Below are 18,628 nucleotides of genomic sequence, written 5' to 3' on the forward strand. Positions count from 1 at the left end.
TAAAAAGACAGCGCTTTATAAATAAAGGTGAATAATAATAATATTAATAATAATACACACACACAGACATATACAAACGTTTTGGAAGAGAGACGTACTACACAAATATATATAGAGAGAGACACTGATATGTGTATAAGCGTGTATTTAGAGATGTTTATGTGTGTGTCTGTGTAAACAAGGAGACTAACAAGGGCCAAGGAAGGCGCCCCTTCTTCCTCCCCCGAAAAGGCAGACTCGCACCCAGGACCCGGCTGAGGCTGAGCTGCTTCTTCGGAAGCGAGGCTCCGGACCCTGGACCCTCTGCCCTCCCCTCCGCTCCGTCTCCGCCGGACTCTGGACCTCGTCCTTCCGGTCCTTCCCTCCGGCCAGAGTCCCTGGGCCTGGTTCCCGGCGGAGAAGGCAAGTCCCCGAGACCCAGAGAGAGCTGCCTCCCAGCCCTCGGCCTTCTCTGCCAGGCCCTGCCTCCCTCCCTCTCTATACTTCTCCGGGGGTCAAGGGGGGCTCTTCCGTCCCCAATCTCCCTCCCTCCTTCCTTTCTTCCTCGGATGGCGACCCCCGAGGCGGCGAGGACGAGGAGGCAGGGCCCTCTCCTTCGGGTGGCGGTGGTCGGGGCCGGGGCCGCGGGTCTCTGCGCCCTCCGGCACTTGCTGGCCTCCGCCCCCGGGACCTTCGCGCCCCCGACCCTCTTCGAGGCCGGCGCCGGGGTCGGGGGCACCTGGCTCTACCAAGAGGAGGAGGAGGAAGGGGAGAGGGAGAGGAAGGCCCCCCGCTCCAGCATGTACCGGGACCTCAGGTAGGGAGAGCCCCCCAGGACTGGGGCTCCCAAAGGGCCCCTGGCCTCCCCAGAGGGACGCCCCCATCCCCAGCGCCAAGGGGTCTCTGGGGCCAGAGCCGGCCCCCCATGGCCTGGCCCCCAAACCCCTCTCAGGGGTCCCTCTCAGGAGCCCACTGCCCCCCCAAGGAAGGCCAGAGCAGCGGTCCCTTGGGGCTCCTACTGCCACCAGCCTCCCCAAGGACCCCTGGCCTCCCCACAGGGACCCCTTCCCAGCCCCAAGGGCCCCCCTTGTCCCCGCTTGCCTCCCTCCAGGACCAGCCTTCCCAAAGAGGCGATGGCCTTCCCAGACAGACCGCCCTCCTTCCCCACCGCCTGCCCCCCCAGGAAAGCCAGGCCAGTGGTCCCTTGGGGCTCCTGCCACCAACAGCCCCCAAGGGCCCATGGCCTTCCCAGCCCCAAGGGCTCCCTCTGGCCAGAGCGCTGATCACTCTCAGCCCTTGTCTTCCAGGACCAACCTTCCCAAAGAGGTGATGGCCTTCCCGGACGCCCCCTTCGAGCCCCGGCTGCCCTCCTTCCTGCACCACTCGGCCGTCCTGGGCTACCTGCGGGGCTACGCAGAGACCTTTGGCCTCCTGGGCCACATCCGGGTGAGGAGGACAGTCAGCGGGAGACCCTCCGGCCGCCAGCCAGGGCCAGGGTCCGTCCCTAGGGCCCAGGGCCAGGCCAGGCCCCAAAGCTGGGAGCTCCTGGGGACCGCAACACGGAGAAGCCCTCCGGCTGAGTGAGAGGGCAGCTGCAAGGCCACTGCTTCTGATGACCCCCCCAAGGCCCCTTGGCCAGTGGAAGCCCCTCTTCTCCCCCATTCAAAAGCCGCCAGGGCTGTGTCTTGTGGCAGGGAGTTCCTCAGTGCCAGTGCCCTTCTGCCCTTGGCCTGGGCCCCCTCGCCATTCCGCTTCCCTTCTGCTCTCAGATGAAAGAGAAGAAGGGGGCCCTTGCCTCCTCTGCCTCCAGGACCCCTTCCTTGACCCCATCTCTTCCTGCCCCCCCTCGTCCAGGGGGTCACACATTCTCTCCTTTCCCCTCAGTTCCAGTGGCGAGTGGATGACATCCAGCCCACTGCAGCAGTGGCTGGAGAAGGCAGTGGCCCCGGAGGCGGCTGGGAGGTCACGGCCTCATGGCAGGGTCCGGGATCCGAGCAGAAGACGCTCACGGAGCGGTTTGACGCCATCATGGTCTGCACGGGGTGAGTGTCAAGGCCACTGTGGCGTCCAGACTGGACAGCAGGTGGGCATGGGGCCTGAGGGCAAGGGAGGCCAGCTGTGGGTCCAGGGGGGCTCTCTGAAGCTGACTCTGCTGCCCCACCGGTGGTGCCTCCTCCTCCTTCTCTCCGCAGCCATTACTCCGTCCCATTCGTGCCCCCCATCGCTGGACTGGACAGCTTCCAAGGTAAGGCCAGCACCTCCGCCCCTGACCCCAAAGATGGCAGTGAAGGAGCCCTGCAGCACAAGGGGGCATTTTGTGGTGTGCGGCCCCTCATCCTGAGCTGCCCCCCATGGCAGATACCCACCGGCCCTCCTGCTTCTGGCAGAAGGAAGCATCCCATCTGGCCTGGGCCCAGCTGCGCAGGATAGACTGCCTCTGGCCTGGAGCTTCTGCTCAGATGCTGAGACCAGGGGCGGCTTCCTCCGTGAACGAAGGTCATCAGGGCTTCTGGCCTGCTGGCCAGTGTCCTCTGTTGGCTGGCCAAGTAGTGGACACAGACCCTCCTCTGGCCTGTCTTCCCCTGCAGTCCATCCCTTGAGACTCAAATTTGTGCTCTTTTTCTCTCACTCTCTTCATCACACTTAGCTTTGTCAAGGCCTTCCCTGAGGGACAGATGGCCAGACCCCCTCCCCATCCAAGAGGATGCAGGGTCCCGCTTTGGGGGGTGGCTTGGGGTTGCTCCAGATGTGCTTCTCCTCCCCCCCAGCCACCACATGCCAGGAAGCCACACAGGCGGCCTCTTGCACTCAGCGGGGGGCAAGTGGTGGCCAGAGGTGGCCCAAGGCTACTTACTCACAGGTGCCACGGACTTGAAGGGCTCGTCTGCTTAGATCACAGCAAAGAAAGTGAGCTAATGATGCGAAGGGACAGTGCAGGGAGCAGCAGGTGACCCCTGAAGGAAAGGCCACAAGGAGAGTGGCTCCTGAGGCCAAAGGGGCTTCCCAAAGGAGCAGGGGGCCCATTGTCCTCTGCCAGCTCTCCAGCCAACGCCTCTGGGGCCCCAGGCCAGCCTTTAGGGACCAAGCATCGGGAATGAGGGTCTGGTCGCCTGGCCAGGGAGGCCAGAGCCTGGAGACAGGCAGCGCAGGCAAAAGGTGAGTCGGGCGGAGGATCTGAGCCAGAGGGTGGTACAGTACCGGGTGCAATAACAGAGCAGAAGGAGGTAACAAAATGCCAGGCCCCCTCTGAACAAATCTTGCCAAGAAAACCATTTAATAGATTCGGCTTAGGGCCACCAAAAGTCAGAAACAAAGGCACAGAACGCACGCACACGCAAAGGGGGAATGTGGGGGTTTCCACCAGCAACCCACAAACCTTGTTTGTGTGTGTGCGTCCTGTGCCTCCAAGTCGTTTCTGAATCATGGCGACCCTAAGGCAGACCCATCAAGAGGTTTTTGGGGCAAGATTTGTTTGGCGGGGCTTTGCCATTGCCTCCTTATGACGATGAGAGAGTGTGACCCAGTGGGTTTCCCTGACCAAGCCGCAGCTCAAACCATTGGTCTACAGAGCCCTAGTCCAACGCTCAGACCACTAAGCCATGCTAAATTTCAAGGAGCTGTCCTGGTCAAGAGGCAACAGAGATCAATGACCTGCCTCGCTAAGTGCCGATTTCCTCTCTCCCTGCCGCTTAGAAAAGAGCCATAATAAGGTGCTGGCCCCCTTTGAAGGACCCACTTTCCCAAACAAAAGAAGAGAAGGGAAAGTGGAGCCAGTGGAGGGGTGGATCCTCCACCAGGGGAGAGCAAATGGAGCCCCTGTCCCAGAACAGGCAAAGACCACCCAACAGAACTGAAGAGGAGGAAACAGCCCAGAGACAAAAGGGACCCCCGTTTCGTGGCTGGTCTTGGCCCCTTTGTGCCACTGGAAGAGCAGCAGAGAAGGGTCACTTGGCCTTCAGGCCCAGCAGGAAGGAAGGAAGGGCCATTGAGAGGGAACCCAACAACCAGGGCCCTCATCCAGGGACACGCTGGAGCCACGGAAGGCGTCCAGGGGGGCAGTGGCTCCAAGGCCAAGGCCAGCTCACTGGCCTTTCCACTCTTTCCAGTGCCTGGCTCCAGGGTGCTCCTGGTGACCCTTCTTTTCCCTCCGCAGGGCACCTCCTCCACAGCCACTCCTTCCGCCGGCCAGAGCCCTTCGCCGGCCTCTCCGTGGTTCTGGTGGGCGGCGGGGCCTCGGGGGTGGACCTGGCCCTGCTGCTGTCTGCCATGGCCGCCCGTGTGGTGCTGAGCCACAGGGGGCCCCTCGTGAGTGGTCTACCTTCGAGCGTGGCGCAGGTGCCTTCTGTCTCCAGAGTGGACGGCGGGACAGTGGCCTTCGAGGACGGCTCAGACGTGTGGGCTGACGTCCTGATCCTCTGCACCGGCTACCGGCCCCACTTCCCCTTCTTGCCCCTGGACCGCCTGGGACTGCAGGACACTGACCACGGGCCGTCCCCCTTGTACCGGCATCTGCTGCCCCCGCACCACCCGTCCCTCTTCCTGATTGGCCTCTGCCAGCAGATCTGCCCCTTCCCGCACTTCCACTGCCAGGTGCTCTTTGCCCTGGCCGTTCTGACTGGCCGCTGCCCGCTCCCCTCCGCGGCTGAGATGGAGGCCGACGCCCAGGCCGAGCTGGACCAGCACCTGAAGGCCGGAGGGCAGCCCAGGCACTTCCTCCGACTCAACGACCGGCAGTGGAGCTATGCGGAGGATCTGGCCCGCCAGGCAGGCTTCCCCCCACTGCCGCCCATCACCCGGGAGATCTGGGAGGCCGCGCGGGAGAGCCGAGCGCGTGACGTGGGCGCTTACCGGAATGGGAACTACCACTTGCTGGGCCCCGATGCCTGGGAGCTGGTGTGGGACGCCTCCGGCCAGGACAGAGCGGCCAAGTGAGGGGGCAGCTCTTACTCCAGGCCCCAGGAGTGGGCTTCTTCCTCTGGCTGCCCCTAGAATCATAGAATCGTAGAGTTGGAAGAGACCACAAGGGCCATCCAGTCCAACCCCATTCTGCCATGCAGGAAATCCCCTGGACGGCTTCCCTCTGAGGCACAGAAATAGCAAAAGCATCGCAGTACGCAGCCATGTTAACTTCAGCTCTGAAGCACAAGCCTCAGTAGAGCCAGAAAGCTTTGCTCAGAAACTGAGTTGTTTGCAGCATAACAGCGTTGTCAGGACTGGAGCATTTTCAGTTACACAGTACAGTATATTAAAAGCAGCAATTCAAACCTTTTTGTGGGACTCCATCCCATTCATCGTCAGCAAATGAGCATCTACCCACAAATTGTTTCCACCGCACAAATATTGCAGTTGGCCTTCGTAGGTTCTAGAGTCCAGGATCCCAGCACCTCAAAATGTTGATCCCCATCAATCAAGGCCAGCGGCCGCGAGGGACCCACCCTTTGAGTCCACTGCTTGGTTTCCACCGTTAGTTTGAGCCGACTGAAATGGGATCCAGCAGGAAGACATCTGGGTTTAGGCAAAACCAGTCCTGCAGTTACTTCCTTTACAAGTCTTTTGTTGTTTTGAAAAAGTTTATTAAATTAAAACAATACAATCATAAAAACCACAGCAAACATAACAAACACAACGGGGGAAATTACCCACCAAACCTTCTGTCTACATGCAACCACACAAAGTACTATTCCAGTTGTTTGCCTTATTTCAAATGGCGACGATGACCTTCCTCCCCCTTTCTTCTCACAGTTCCATCAACTTTGTACCTATCCTTATTCCTTCTCTTAACGTCTTGCTCTTTCTTCCTATCACCATATTACTTTATATTTCTCCTATACATCTTTAATCTTCTCTTCCACTTCTTATCTGACCTTCAATCACTTACATTTACTCTCTGCATTCATACCTAACTTCTTTTCCCTCATCTGCCAATTGGATCACTTTCTATTACTATTGTCTAGTGTCAGTTTCACACGATTCAAATTTTGAAGCTTGCTCTTATATAATAATAAATGATTTATCTTTTTAGATTCGTGTTGATACTGTTCCATTTCACTGTTTTCTTATGGATCGGTTTGAGGTTTGTAAGTTCCCTCTCCTGGAGCATTGTATCTCTGGGGAGATATACTATTTGAAAGCTATGATCTTCTATCTCCTTGGGTTCAGGTATTCAGCATATTTACAAACTTTGATTATTTCTCATATAGCTTCTTTATGACCTTCCTTCAGTTGCAAAGTCTTGTATTTCTCTTCCATGTCGTTCGTTACCTTTGCTATACTTCCTTTACAAGACTTTCAAGAGGAAATGGTCCCGATGCTTCAGCACAAGCTTTTTAAAAATAACACAAAAATAAATGTGTAGGCTTTGCAAAAACTCTGTAGATCAACGCACTTTATCTGCCCCCCTTTAAGTCCCAATTGGGATCCTTCTTTTATCTGCATATGTCTTTAAAATCCCACTGGCATAATCTAGTGTAGACACAATTCCAGGCCAAGAGCACTGACCGCCTGCGCCCATTCTGTCAAAGCCACTGGGTCAGAGTGGCTGACCTCAAGGCTGGGCAAGGGCTTTTCGAAACTGTCAATCCCATGCCTTGATCGGAGATCAATCTACTGGGTGCCCCATGTAGCCTGAATATATGCTCTGCACAAGCAACTTAACTGCTGGGCTGTAGGTACAGATTTACATGCCTTGAAAAGGCTGGTGAGTGCAGGGGGGCCGTTTTGTCTCGGAGGCCTGGCCTCCCTTCTTCCCACCCCCGGGCTGCCCCTTCCCTCCCGGGGGCCAAGGCCTATGGGGGCCACTTAGGCACCTGCAGAAGCGCGAGGAAAGGCCTGGGGCTCCATTGTTCCTGTGAGCCTCCAAGTCCTTTCCAACTCATAGCAACCCCATCTCACTGTTCTCTTAGCAGTGAGAGTGGCACTTGCAAAGGTGGGTTTCTCTGGTTGAGCAGAGATTCAAACCCAAACCCAAACCTCTACACTCAAAGCACAGCACCATGCTTTTCTAGCCAGGGGCCTCATGGGCCCCATACCCACTGCACCTCCCCGTTGCCCCTTTCCCCCCCCCCCCAATTCCTCCAGGGGACTGTTGACTAAACGCAGCCCCCTCCTTCTGGGACTGCAAGGCTTGATACTGTGTCCCTCCCTCCCTCTCCCTCCCCCTCCCACCGCAGAGACCCCACAGAAGAGGGCCATCTTCTCGCTCAGCCAAGGAGCAGCCAGCCCTTACATCGCATGTCAAGAAGGGCAGCCCCCCTGAGAACAATCAGTGGGGGGTGAGAGGGGGGCATAGGATTTATCACACAGGAGGAATTTCAAATGAAAAGAAAGTGGGGCCAGAACGCATTCACGTGAATTCGCTAGTTCAGCCAATTTACATGAATGCAAACTGTGTTCAAACTGACTTCTCACTGCCTGAAAATAGCTTGCCATTGCCTGAAATTGCGTGTGATCCCCTCTCACGCCGTAACATGAAACCCCATGATTGCGTTCGGACTGACTTCCCATTGCCCAAAATTGCGTGTGGTAGTCTATCACGCAATAACGTGAAACCCCATGATTGCATTCAGATTGCCATTGGATTACACTTCCAATTTCCCTTGTCTGATAAACTGCCTAGTCAGACGAGCCCCAGCCCCACCACTCCCTCCATACTGGGAAATGAGCCCCCACCCGAGGGGTCAGGGGCAAGCTAGGGGGCTACTGGTGGGAAGAAGCAGAGAACCAGTAGCCAATGGTAATAAAATAGACATTTACTAATAAGTTACAAAAATACACAGCAAGTGTTGCAAATACTGCAGGCAGGTTTCCTCCTCCACCGCCATTGCGTCCTCCTCTCCTCTCCTGGGGAGCTCCAATTGTGCCCTTGCTGGCCGCCAGAGAGAGCTCTGGGCGGGGGGTGGTACTGCTTCATCAGCCCTCCCTCTTTGGGGGAGGTCCCCAAGGGCCCACTGTGTGTGGATGGAGGAGAGGAGAGGGGTTGTGGTCCAGCAGAGCTCCCTTTAGACCCGGGGTCTGCTCCCCTCCTTTGCCTGCTAGTGGCCGCTTCTGGCCGCCGGGTAGCGCAGCTTGGCTTCCTGCAGGAAGTTCTTGAAGGCCGGCTCCTCACGGCTCCCCTCAGTCACTGGAGCAGGAGAGAAAGTGGGGAGGACATGGTGGGTTCCTCAAGGAGGCCCCACAGGGCTGCCCCATCCACATCCATGGGGCAAGGGACTCTGGCTCCTCCTGAGCCAGGAAGGACAACTAAGGCGGTGGGATTCATTTCAGGCAACGTCGCCTGTGGGAACATGGGGAAGACCCACAATTTACCTTCATGGTCAATGTCATCCGTGTCACTGTCTTGGCCTTCCTCCTGCTCATCTCCTTCCTCCAACGTGCCCCGCGTCAGGATGAGGCCTGAAGGGCCGAGGGGCAATTCTGCCGCCGAACCTAAAGACAAAGGCCCCAGAGGCTGACCAGCTCACCTTGGCCACAGCCCCCAAAGATAAGGCCTAGCCTCCAGGGCTTCTCTGGCCTCCCTCCCTCCCTGCAGAGCCTGTGCCCACAGCAGTGGGCACCACAGTCTCGGCCCCATTGCCTACCGCTCTCCGCATCCACAGGGGGGGCGGCCATATCTCTCCGCAGGCGCCCGAGTTGCTCCTGCTGCTGCCGGCTCTGGGCCTGTTCCTGCCAAGAAAGAAAGTCTGTCCCAGTTAGCTGCCCCTCCAAGAGCTGTGCTTCATCAAGACTAGCATGACCGACTGGCAAAAGCTCCAGCCAAGGGCAGAGAGGGAGAGTGGCCCAGGGCCTCCACTGACAATTCCCCCCACATGCCATAGTTGGGCTTTGACGACTGGCGGGGAGCACACGGACCGCTGTAAGCCCCAGGGATCTCCCACCGCAACCCACACAGAGCTGGGCACTTCTCCTCCGCCAAAGCCTACAGAAGCTGCAGCTCCAACCTCCATCACAAGGAGCAACAAGCCTTCGAAACTGGCATCTAGCAGGGAGAAAGCCAGCTTGGCCATCCCAGCACAGCGTCTCCTCAGGTGCTGCTTACCAGTTTCTTCCGCAGCCGTTCATACTCTGGGCGATACTCTCTGGAAGGGAAAAGAGAGGGACCACAGGAGGAAGAAGAAAGGGGTTCAGTGCATTTCTTCACAATCACCAGACAGACAACTGGGCAGCACTCCAGAAAGGCGCACACAAGCAGAGAGAGAGAGGGGCTGAGGCCCACATGTCCAGGTCTCCCATCCCTGTTCTTGGGTACCGCAGAGTGAGGAGGAGGGGATTCTCTGTAGGCTGCCCATCCTCAGTTTGAAGCTGTGCCAAGACTGCGAGGGAACCTGGCCCTCTTCCACTCTGCCCGCCCCACGGCACCAAAGGAGGCTGTGCTATGGGATCCCCTCTCAGCATGAGTCTTCCTCCGTTCACAGCCCAAGATCTGGCCCAGACAAGCCACCAGAACCAGCAGGAACCAGCAACCTCCCCACCCCAAGACGGCACCCAGCCTCTCCTGAATGTCAGGGGCACCCGACTGGGGCAGAGGCTCAGGTGGGCTGTTACCCCCCCCCCCCCAAAAGAGGCTCTCACCTTTCATATTCATCAACTGCTTGGGACACGAGCTCAAAGAATTCGTCCAGGCCAGTTCCCTGGACAGCAGAGACCCCCACCACCTGCAAGACAACCAAGGGCCTTTCTCATTGCAAGGGAGGGAACTGGAGGCAAGACTGACGGACCCTCCGGAGAAGGCCTTTCCTGCCATCATCACAGTGTCTCCTCTCCTTGCCACCTCTCTCTGTGGCATGTATTCATATCTAAGGTGGGGAGCAAGGCCCATAGAAGAGGGCCATACTGCAAGTCCAACCGACATAAGGAACAAAGCCCCCCATCCACCCCACCACCCCCAGAAGTCCCCAGGTATGAACAAGGGCTCTTTTCAAAGCATGTCCATGGGACTTCTGGGGGCTTCCCTTGGCTTGGCACGGCCTGGCAAAGCAGGAGCTCACTGCCAGAAGTGCCCTTTGCCAGCCTGGACAGTGTGCCACTGCAGGCCTGAGAGAAGCAGACCTGGCCTGCCGCAAAGTATTTAATGTGTACCAAAGAGGGGGCTAACCCCCAGGTGCCCCTTCCCCCTAGGAATCCCCCACCCTCCAAGCCTCCCACTCTGAAGGACCGAAGGAACTTGTCAATGGCCCGAAGGAGGGGGGCACAAGAGCCAAGCTCAGACATCCCTTTTACAGGGAGAAGAGAGCAGGCAAGTCAAAAGCCAGGTGCTAAACCAGAAGACAAGAAGCAGAGCGGAGTGCCCCCAGCCACCAAGCCAGGAGGGGAGGGGGCAACAGAGAAAGGAGCCCCCACCTTGAGCGACCCATAGAATTCATCCAGAACAAGACTCATGGAGCGCGTCAGGTTGCTGGCGTAGGTGGACTCCTGGCTGAGGGCCTCTTGGAAGGCCTCAAAGTCCTGCATCCACTCCACGGCAAAGCGGTGCTCAATGATGTCCGTCTGCATTAGGAAGCAGAGAGGAATAGTGGGGCACGAGGCGGGTGCCAGCCCTGGGCAAGGACTACTGTGGGGTCAGTGGGTCATACAGGCATTCCCTCCCTTGCCCTCCTCCCCACTCCCCATATTATGCAAGACTTCAGAGGAGGAGGAGAGGAGAAAATGTGGGGCTCAGCCAAGAGCAGGGAAAGGACTGGAGAGCGGAGGAAGAGCAGGCTGGGCTTAAAGGTGGATCCCGATCAGAAAGGGCCAGAGCCGGTGGGCTGGGAGCGTCCACTCACCTTGTTCATGGCCACAATGAATGGGAGCTTCGTTTTGTAGAGGATACTGGGGAAAGAACCAAAGGGGGCTCATGTTGGAAAATGCCAGCATTCTCATCCCTCTCCAGCACTCAATGGGGCTTCAATGGGAAAGCTTTTCCAGCATAAGAAGCTCTACATTTGCTCCTACTATCCTCTGAGAAGCAGGGTCAAAAATCCCTTTTGCAACCAAGTAAACAGATGAAGTGATCCAGGCATACTTCTTTTGAGAAGTTTCTCTCACACAGAGCTCTCTCCTTGTCAGTCACATTCCTCTTCTTCCTCATTCTCTACCATTAACGGTTAACTCCTCATCGTCTTAAGCTTTTTCTTTTTCTTAGTCTATTCATTAGCTATTTAGGATGCTCACTCTACAAGCAGATGTAAATTCAAAGCTATTAGTAAATTTCTCATTAATCTGAAAGTTATCATGGTGAAACTGCTGAAGTACTCCTTCCTTGGAGGTCTTTAAACAGAGACTGGATGGCCATGTGTCATGTATGCTTTGATTCAGAGTTCCCGCATGGCAGAAGGGGGTTAGACTGGATAAGAGCCCTTGGGATCTCTTCCAACTCTAGGATTCTATGACTTACATTCATTGAGATTAACAAGGTGTTCCTCTACTATCTCTTTACTTATTCTGTGCTGAAATGCCCCTATTCTGTCCTCTGCTCCATTATCCTCAGGTTGAGTCCCTTTTCCTTTTCGGAGAAGACTGAGGCAAAGAAGGTCTTGAGGAATTCTGCCTTTTCTCTATCTCCTGTTAGCATTTTGCCATCTTCTCCACGCAGTGAACCTACCGTTTCCTTCTTCTTCCTCTTGCTGCGGACATATCCAAAAAAGCCCTTTTTGTTCTTCTTAACCTCTCTAGCAATCCTGAGTTCATTCTGCGCTTTAGCTTTTCTGACTTTACCCTACAAATGCCTGCTATTTTTCTGAATTCCTCTTTGGTGATTTTCCCCTTTTTCCATTTCTTATACATCTTCCGTTTCAAACTCATCTCCGTTGAAAGTTCCTTAGTCTTCCATCCTGGTTTCTTGAGACACCTCCCGTTTTTCTTTCTCACTGGAACTATTTGAAATTGTGCCTTCAGTATCTCCCTTTTGAGAAAGTCCCATCCGTCCTGAACTCCTTTATCTTTTAGTATTTCTGACCATGGAATCGCCCTCAATTCTTCTCTAAGTTTACTGAAATCCGCTCTCCTAAAGTCTAGGATGCGTGTCTGACTCTGCCTGGCTTCTCCTTTCCACTGTATAACAAACTCCAGGAGAACGTGGTCACTTCCACCTAAGGATCCCACCACTTGCACCCCATTAACCAAGTCATCCTTGTTGGTTAGGATCAGATCCAAAATAGCTGACCCCCTTGTTGCCTCTTCCACCTTTTGGACCATGAAATTGTCTTCCAGGCAAGTGAGGAATGTGCTAGACCTTGAGGATTTGGCTGAGTTTGACTTCCAGCAAATATCAGGATAGTTGAAGTCGCCCATCACTACTACATCTCTCCTTTCTGAATCTATGGGTCATCTGTTCTAGAAAGGCATCATCCAATTCCTCAGTCTGACTTGGGGGTCTGTAGTAGACTCCCATCATAACATCCTTGTTGTTTCCCTCCCCTTTGATTCTTATCCAGATGCTCTCCACCTGGCTTCCAGGATTTAAGCCTTGGATGTCTTCCAGGCCTCACATGGAATACTGTGTCCAGTTCTGGACACAATTCAAAAAGGATATTGACAACCTAGAGCGTGTCCAAAGGAGTACTACCAAAATGATGAAGGGCCTGGAAACCATGGCCAGCCTTGTCATTTGCTATCAAGTTGACATGAACATATGGTAACTCTTTGAATGAGACCTCTGGGATATTCAGACCTCAGCTGTCCTACTCAGGTCTTGCAAATGCAACTGCAGCCAGGCTGACCTCCCCCCAAAAAGAGAGAAGTAAGGACAGCAAATCCCCCCACCTACACATCCCCAGGCCTCTTACCTGCAGGCATACAGCATGTTGGACATGAAGGTGACTGGGCTAGTGCTGCGAGATGTGTCCATCACATAAACCACCACGGAGGGGAAGGAGGAGGCCTGAGGAGGCACAAGGCAGCAGCGTTAGAGAAATGGGGTGAGCTGCCCCAGGCTTCCTCAGCACTTAGCCCAGCTAAGCAGAGGAGGCTGAATAGCTGGCCCTCCTTTGTTCACTCACTCACCAAGGCTTCTGTAATGATGGTACCTGAGGCAGACCAGGTGAACACCTCAATTTGCCCAGGTGTGTCAATCAGGACGTACCTGCAAGAGAAGGTGTTCCTCATGCTCTGGGCCTTCAGACACAAAGGCCAAGAGGAGGAGCATGCCCAGCTGGGTCAGGGCTACAGCTACTTTCTTCCCTCACGAGCAAGAGCCATCACTTCTTTAACCAGCTTCAAAACGGAGTTGAAGACCATCCTGTTCAGGGAAGCGTTCCCAGGCATTGCATAACTGTCACTTGCTATTTGATGTTCTTTTCTTGCCTGTTTTATTGAATCATTTCCTGTATTGCCATGTACTTTATATGTATTGTGCTACTAGAGAGGTCCCTTCCCCACCACCCCTTCCTTCTCCTTCTGTGTCGTGTCTTTCTAGATTGCAAGCCTGAGGGCAGGGAACCGTCCAGTTAAAAAGATTGTATGTAAATTTACAGTGCTTTATAAATAAAGGTTAATAATAATAATAATCATAATAATACCTGGGCAAGAGCCACCATCTTCAAGAAACAGAGTCACAGCTAGGCACGCTCCTCTGTCTTGAACAGCTGCTTCCCCAGTGTCCCAGCCAGACAGCTGGACAGGGCCTTTCCCACCATGCGCTCCTGGCCAGGGAGCCATGCATCCTTTCTACCTGCTTCACCCTTACTATGATTCTATACTTCTTGCCCCAGGCTGAAGGCCTTTTGACTCCTTTGGTCTGTCAGCTATTTCAGCAAATTATTCTGGCAACTGTTTGCTCCATAATTTCTAATTTGTTTGGTATTGTTAGTCAAGATGCTTCATCCTTGTTTCATGTTTTCCATTAAATTGCTCTTCTAATTATTTATTGATCATCTCCAAGCAACTATGGCTGCCTTGAGCGTTAACCTGGAGAAATGAGATGGCAAACATTTCTGACTCATATCCAACGAAGGCAGAAATGGGCCACCCAAAGTCATCTACTTTAGGCAGAAGAGACAGATGAGTGTGGCTGCTCCCAAGAGACCTCCCACCCATCATCCCCACCCCAAGAAAGTATTCAGTTTCTCACTGACTCACTGGGACGCAGTCTGTCGTTTTTCAATAAACTTCATCACCTGACAAGAACAAAATAGAGAGAAACATCAGCTCCAGCAGCTATTTCAGCAAAGTCAGGAATCCTCAGCACTATCAAATTATTATGGCATACTTCCAAATTCAAGGAGGTTAAAAATGCCTCACCAAGGGCTGCACCCAAGACCCCTCCCCACCTCCCAAAGTGACTATGCTGCAGCAATCAACCGGAGAGACGGTCAAAGAAGTCGGCTAAGCGCTACATACCTGATCAAACCTTGTAGCAAAGAGGTTGAGGGAAGTCACAATGCCTCCATTTGGGCCCAGCCCATATCTAGATAATGTTCAGGAAAGCACCACCGAATGTACACAGAAGTGAGGAAGGGAGCCGCTTTCAAGGGCTCCTAGATACAGGGGGATCCAGAACAGCCACACAGCTGACCCAGTGAAGCAGCTGCTTCCCAGGCCAAATGGTTTGGAAAAGACCTGAGAACGGCTGCTGGCACTTGTCATGGGCAGTCTGCAGAAAGAGCCAGTTTTGATGCTCTGGGTTCAGGAAAGAAACCATCAGGACCATTTCACAAAGGAGCTGTAATAAGCTCCCTTAGGAGGGCCAGTCATATAACACCTGTTTTGAAAGATCTCCATTGGCTGCCCATTCGCTTCCGAGCGCAATACAAGGTGTTGGTTATAACCTATAAAGCCCTAAATGGCTTGGGCACAGGGTACTTGGAGGACTGCCTCTCCTCATACAATCCGCCCCACACTCTCAGGTCGGGCGGGAAACATCTCCTAAGAATTCCAGATGCACACTATAATGCAACTCGGAGGGCATTTTCCATCTTAGCCCCACAACTCTGGAACACCTTGCCTGACGAGCTCCGCACAGCCACCTCCCTTGAAGCTTTTAAGAGGACCTTGAAGACCTTCCTCTTCCGCCAGGCTTTTCCCCCATGATCCTTCTTTTTTTTTACTGATTCTTTCCCCCCTTTTTAGTGATGTTTAGGCATTTTATCTTGTCACTTGTATTCTGATTGTACTGCCATCTGTTTATATTGGGGGTTTTATGATGTTTTAACAGTTTTATACTGTATAATTGGGGGGTTGGAGGGGCCTTGTTGTTTTACACTGTTTTTATATTTTCTGAACACCGCTATGATCTCCAAGGAATAGCGGCATAAAAATAAAAAAGTTAGTAATAAATGTTACACGACGCGGAGCTATTTCAGTCAGAACAAAGACGACAGGCACCAAAGTCTGAAATTATACACGTCATGAAACAGTACTTCCCCCACTGACATAAACCCAAAGGAGCCACTAAGGCGAAAGAGGTGGCCTTTCCTCCCCCGGCGCACTGCCTAATTATGGAGTTTGTTTTGTGGGGCGTGATGATTAGCTGGGATCCCCTCATAATGAAACTGGGCAAAACCAAAGGGAATATACGTAAGTCTTTATACGGAAATTGAACAAGCCTCTTCCAAGATGTTTCAGCTCTGTGTTCCTGCATGGCAGAAGCAGGTTGGAGTAGACGGTCCTTGCGGTCCCTAGGGTTACAGACAGAAAGGTAAGAGCCCCATAAGCAAGGAGGTGGCAGACTGCGCCAAGAGACGCCACACTCTTTTGCAGCAAGCATCCGCCGCTTCGTGAAGGCGCCCAAAGGCCCACCCTCAGGGGCCGCACAGGAAGCCTGTTGTCCAGGGATCCTCCCAGGCTCCATTCTCACAGCTCCTGGACATCTGGGGACCAGGGCCACCCAGGCTAGCCTTCCAGCTGCCCATCATGCCAGGCAAGCCTGTTGTTGAGCCAACGGCGGCTGCTGGGAAAGGGAAAGACAGCCAATTTCCCCAGAGCCCTTCCCAAGACCAAGCCTCCATTTCTCCCCCAGCCCTGACGCGCTCTTCCAGCGCCCCACTGCCCACAACAACAGCCCTCCAGAAATGGCTGCCTCCGGGAAGGATACTGCTTCATGAGGAAACGAAGGAAGGAAGGACAGAAAGAAAATGATAGAAAGAAAGAAAAAGGACAAAGGAAGGAGATAAGGGGAAAGAAGGGGGAAGGGAGAGAAAGAGAGGGAAGCAGGGAAGAAGGAAGAAAGGAGGGAGGGAGAGAAGGGTTGAAGTAAAAGAAAGAGAAGGGAAGGAAAAGAAAGGAAGGGAAGAAAAGGAAAGGAAAGGGAAGAAAAATAAAGAAGGAGGGGGAGGGAGAGAAAAGGAAGGGAGGGAGGGAAGAGGTGGAAAAGAAAGGGAGGGGAAAGGAAGGAAGGAAAGTGGGAGGGAGGAATGAAAGGAAAGAGTGAGATAAAATAGAAGGAAGGAAAAGAGGAAGGAAGGAAGGAAAGAAGGAGGGGATGGGGAATGACAGAAGGGAAGGAAGGAAGGGAGGGAGGAAGGAAGGAAGGAAGGAAGGAAGGAAGGAAGGAAGGAAGGAAGAGGAACAAAAAGACCATGAAATAACTGGGGCCAGGGTGATGCTCCCAAAAGGCCGCTTGTGGGGACATAAGGACCTACCCGTCTGAAGCAGGCGCAGGATTAGGTTCTGCCTCCGCAGGACAGGGATCATGGCTGCCCAAATCCTATAAATAAAGAGAAGTGAAAGAGAGACCATGGGCCACAAGGGATGGCCTTGGGCTGGCCCTGACCCTCTCCCCCCAGTTTTGCCCTTTTGTTAGACATGAGTCCAAAGAGTTTTTCACCTTCTCTCCATCTGCAGCTTCCTTCTCTTCATTGTTTTCCTATGAAGGGAAAAAAAGAAGGAGTTTGGACAGTCCTCCAATAAAGAAGAAAAAGGGAGGAAAGGACGCTATTACATTACCAGCAAAGAGGGAAGGCTTTCTGCCTCAAGCATCTCAGGGATCCCCTCCAAACTGAAAGACAGACAGAAATATGATATCATCATCATCATCATCATCATCATCATCATCATCATCATCATCATCCTCACTCTCTCAGTCGCAGTAGGAAGAAAGAGCGAAAGAAGGAAGGGAAGGGAAGGGAAGGGAAGGGAAGGGAAGGGAAAGGAATGAAGAAGGATGGAAGGGAAAGGGAAAGAAACAAGGAAGGAAGGAAAGACAGAAAAAACAAAGGAAAGAAAGAAAGAAAGACAGGAAAAGACCATGGAACAAACTGGAAAGACCACTTGCGGAGACTTCTTTGTGCGCTGGTCATTCAGTCCCCATCCAGGACTCAAACAGAGAAGAGCTTACCTGTCTGACCTGGATCCAAGATCAGCCTCTGCAGGACAGCCATCAGTCTCCGAATCCTACAAAAGAAGGAGAGAAGTGAAGGAGAGTCCATCATGGGCCACAAAGGGATGCTCTTGGGTTGGGCTTGAGCCGAAAAGCTTTTCCCTAAAAAGGGGGAGAAGGGAGATGCGTCCACCCCCAGTTTTGCCCTTTGGTTACCCATTAGTTGAAAGGTCTATTCACCTGCTATCCTATGAAGATAAAAGAAGAATGAATTTGGGCAGAATTTGGGCAGAAAAGGCGGGGGAAAGGTGGGGGGGGGTTGCCTATCTTTCCTTACCGTTAAAGAGATATAACTCCGCGATGCAAGTGACTCAGGGATCTCCTCGTCAATATAGGTGGTCTTGACTTCTGGGAGACTGAGAGAGGGACAGGAGAAGGATATGAGTATAATTGACCATGATGATATTATTACTTCCTTGCCAATAGAGAAACCATTCTTGCCCATAGAGAATCACTGGGGAATAATTGCCCATTGGGAATCACTGGGGAACACCTGCCCGTAAAGAAACCATACTGGTCCATAGGGAGTCATTGGGAGATATCTTCCCATAGGGAAACTATTCTTGGCTGCCCACGGAGAATCATTGAAGAGTACTTGCGATGTAATGGTTCTCTATGGAAGGCGTGGTTTCTCTCTGGGCAAATACAGTACACTCATTTGTTTTAGTATGTCCCAGAAGGAAGGAAGGAAGGAAGGAAGGGAGGGAGCAAGGAAGGAAACGGGGCCTTACCCTGGACAATCGTCCTCGTCCTTTTGGCGCTTTAAGCATGACAACATGCAATGGAAAGTTTTATTGGCGGCCTGGAAGCAAAAGAGAGAGACGATGAAGGAGAGCCAGGGGAGAAGAAGGGGCGCCATGGCTGTCCTCCCACCACTTGGCCTCTGCCCTTTAGCCCTCACTCACTCTGACGAAGCCCTTGGGGTCAGGCTTGGTCCATGTAGGACGCTTGATACGTTTCCCAAAGGCCTGGAAGCAAAGGAGAGAGACAATGAAGGAGAGCCAGGGGAGAAGAAGAAGGAGCGCCCTGGCTGTCCTCCCACCGCTGGGCCTCTGCCCTTTGGCCCTCACTCACTTTCATGCGGTCCTTGAAACCAGGCATGGTCAATGGAGGAGGGCCTGAGACCTGAGTCCAGACCAAGAAGCCTCACAGAAAGCAGCTACTGGTCTCCAACAGCCGGGTTCCAAAATGGAGTCAAGCAGGTTCCAGAGCAGAGACGGAACCTTCGTGAGGGAAAGCAAGACTAGATAGAGGGTTCTCTGGGCTTTGCTGCCTAGAAGCCCTGAACATGCTCCAGATATAAGAATATTCCCTGCAAAGACAGTGATATTCCCTCCATAGTAAGCCTCCCTGAGGCTT

At 53.5% G+C, this 18,628-nt stretch overlaps 2 protein-coding genes across 5 annotated transcripts; one reads left to right on the forward strand and one right to left on the reverse strand.

Moving 5' to 3' along the window:
- The first annotated feature begins 474 nt into the window (after positions 1 to 474).
- Positions 475 to 6,000, forward strand: LOC149310258 (uncharacterized). Of its 2 annotated transcripts, XM_089528597.1 has the most exons (5): positions 475 to 796; positions 1,287 to 1,425; positions 1,864 to 2,021; positions 2,172 to 2,224; positions 4,133 to 6,000. In XM_089528597.1, exons 1-5 carry the CDS (start codon positions 549 to 551, stop codon positions 4,909 to 4,911), a joined length of 1,377 nt encoding a protein of 458 aa, XP_089384723.1. In that variant the 5' UTR covers positions 475 to 548; the 3' UTR covers positions 4,912 to 6,000. The 2 variants fall into 2 exon arrangements, with proteins under 2 accessions (XP_089384723.1, XP_089384724.1); XM_089528598.1 differs by lacking the exons at positions 1,287 to 1,425; positions 2,172 to 2,224.
- Positions 6,001 to 7,709: 1,709 nt separating this feature from the next.
- Positions 7,710 to 18,381, reverse strand: LOC149310259 (GPN-loop GTPase 1-like). 3 transcript variants are annotated; one of them, XM_089528601.1, is made up of 11 exons: positions 16,533 to 16,554; positions 14,032 to 14,069; positions 12,958 to 13,036; positions 12,741 to 12,835; positions 10,740 to 10,785; positions 10,315 to 10,461; positions 9,547 to 9,629; positions 9,014 to 9,053; positions 8,556 to 8,640; positions 8,284 to 8,403; positions 7,710 to 8,098 (listed from the first exon to the last, which is right to left on the reverse strand). In XM_089528601.1, the coding sequence occupies exons 2-11, from the start codon at positions 14,064 to 14,066 to the stop codon at positions 8,010 to 8,012; spliced, it is 819 nt and encodes a 272-aa protein (XP_089384727.1). In that variant the 5' UTR covers positions 14,067 to 14,069; positions 16,533 to 16,554; the 3' UTR covers positions 7,710 to 8,009. The 3 variants fall into 3 exon arrangements, with proteins under 3 accessions (XP_089384727.1, XP_089384726.1, XP_089384728.1); XM_089528600.1 differs by lacking the exon at positions 16,533 to 16,554 and adding an exon at positions 14,293 to 15,250; XM_089528602.1 differs by lacking the exons at positions 7,710 to 8,098; positions 8,284 to 8,403; positions 8,556 to 8,640; ... (5 more) ...; positions 12,958 to 13,036; positions 14,032 to 14,069 and adding exons at positions 14,297 to 15,569; positions 16,718 to 16,756; positions 16,837 to 16,888; ... (3 more) ...; positions 18,175 to 18,237; positions 18,344 to 18,381 and having other exon boundaries at positions 16,533 to 16,597.
- Between the last annotated feature and the right edge of the window lie 247 nt (positions 18,382 to 18,628).

This window comes from Sceloporus occidentalis, unplaced genomic scaffold, assembly GCF_023333645.1.
Source record: "Sceloporus occidentalis isolate IW3139 unplaced genomic scaffold, rSceOcc1.0.p SCAF_6, whole genome shotgun sequence".
Classification (NCBI taxonomy): domain Eukaryota; kingdom Metazoa; phylum Chordata; class Lepidosauria; order Squamata; family Phrynosomatidae; genus Sceloporus; species Sceloporus occidentalis.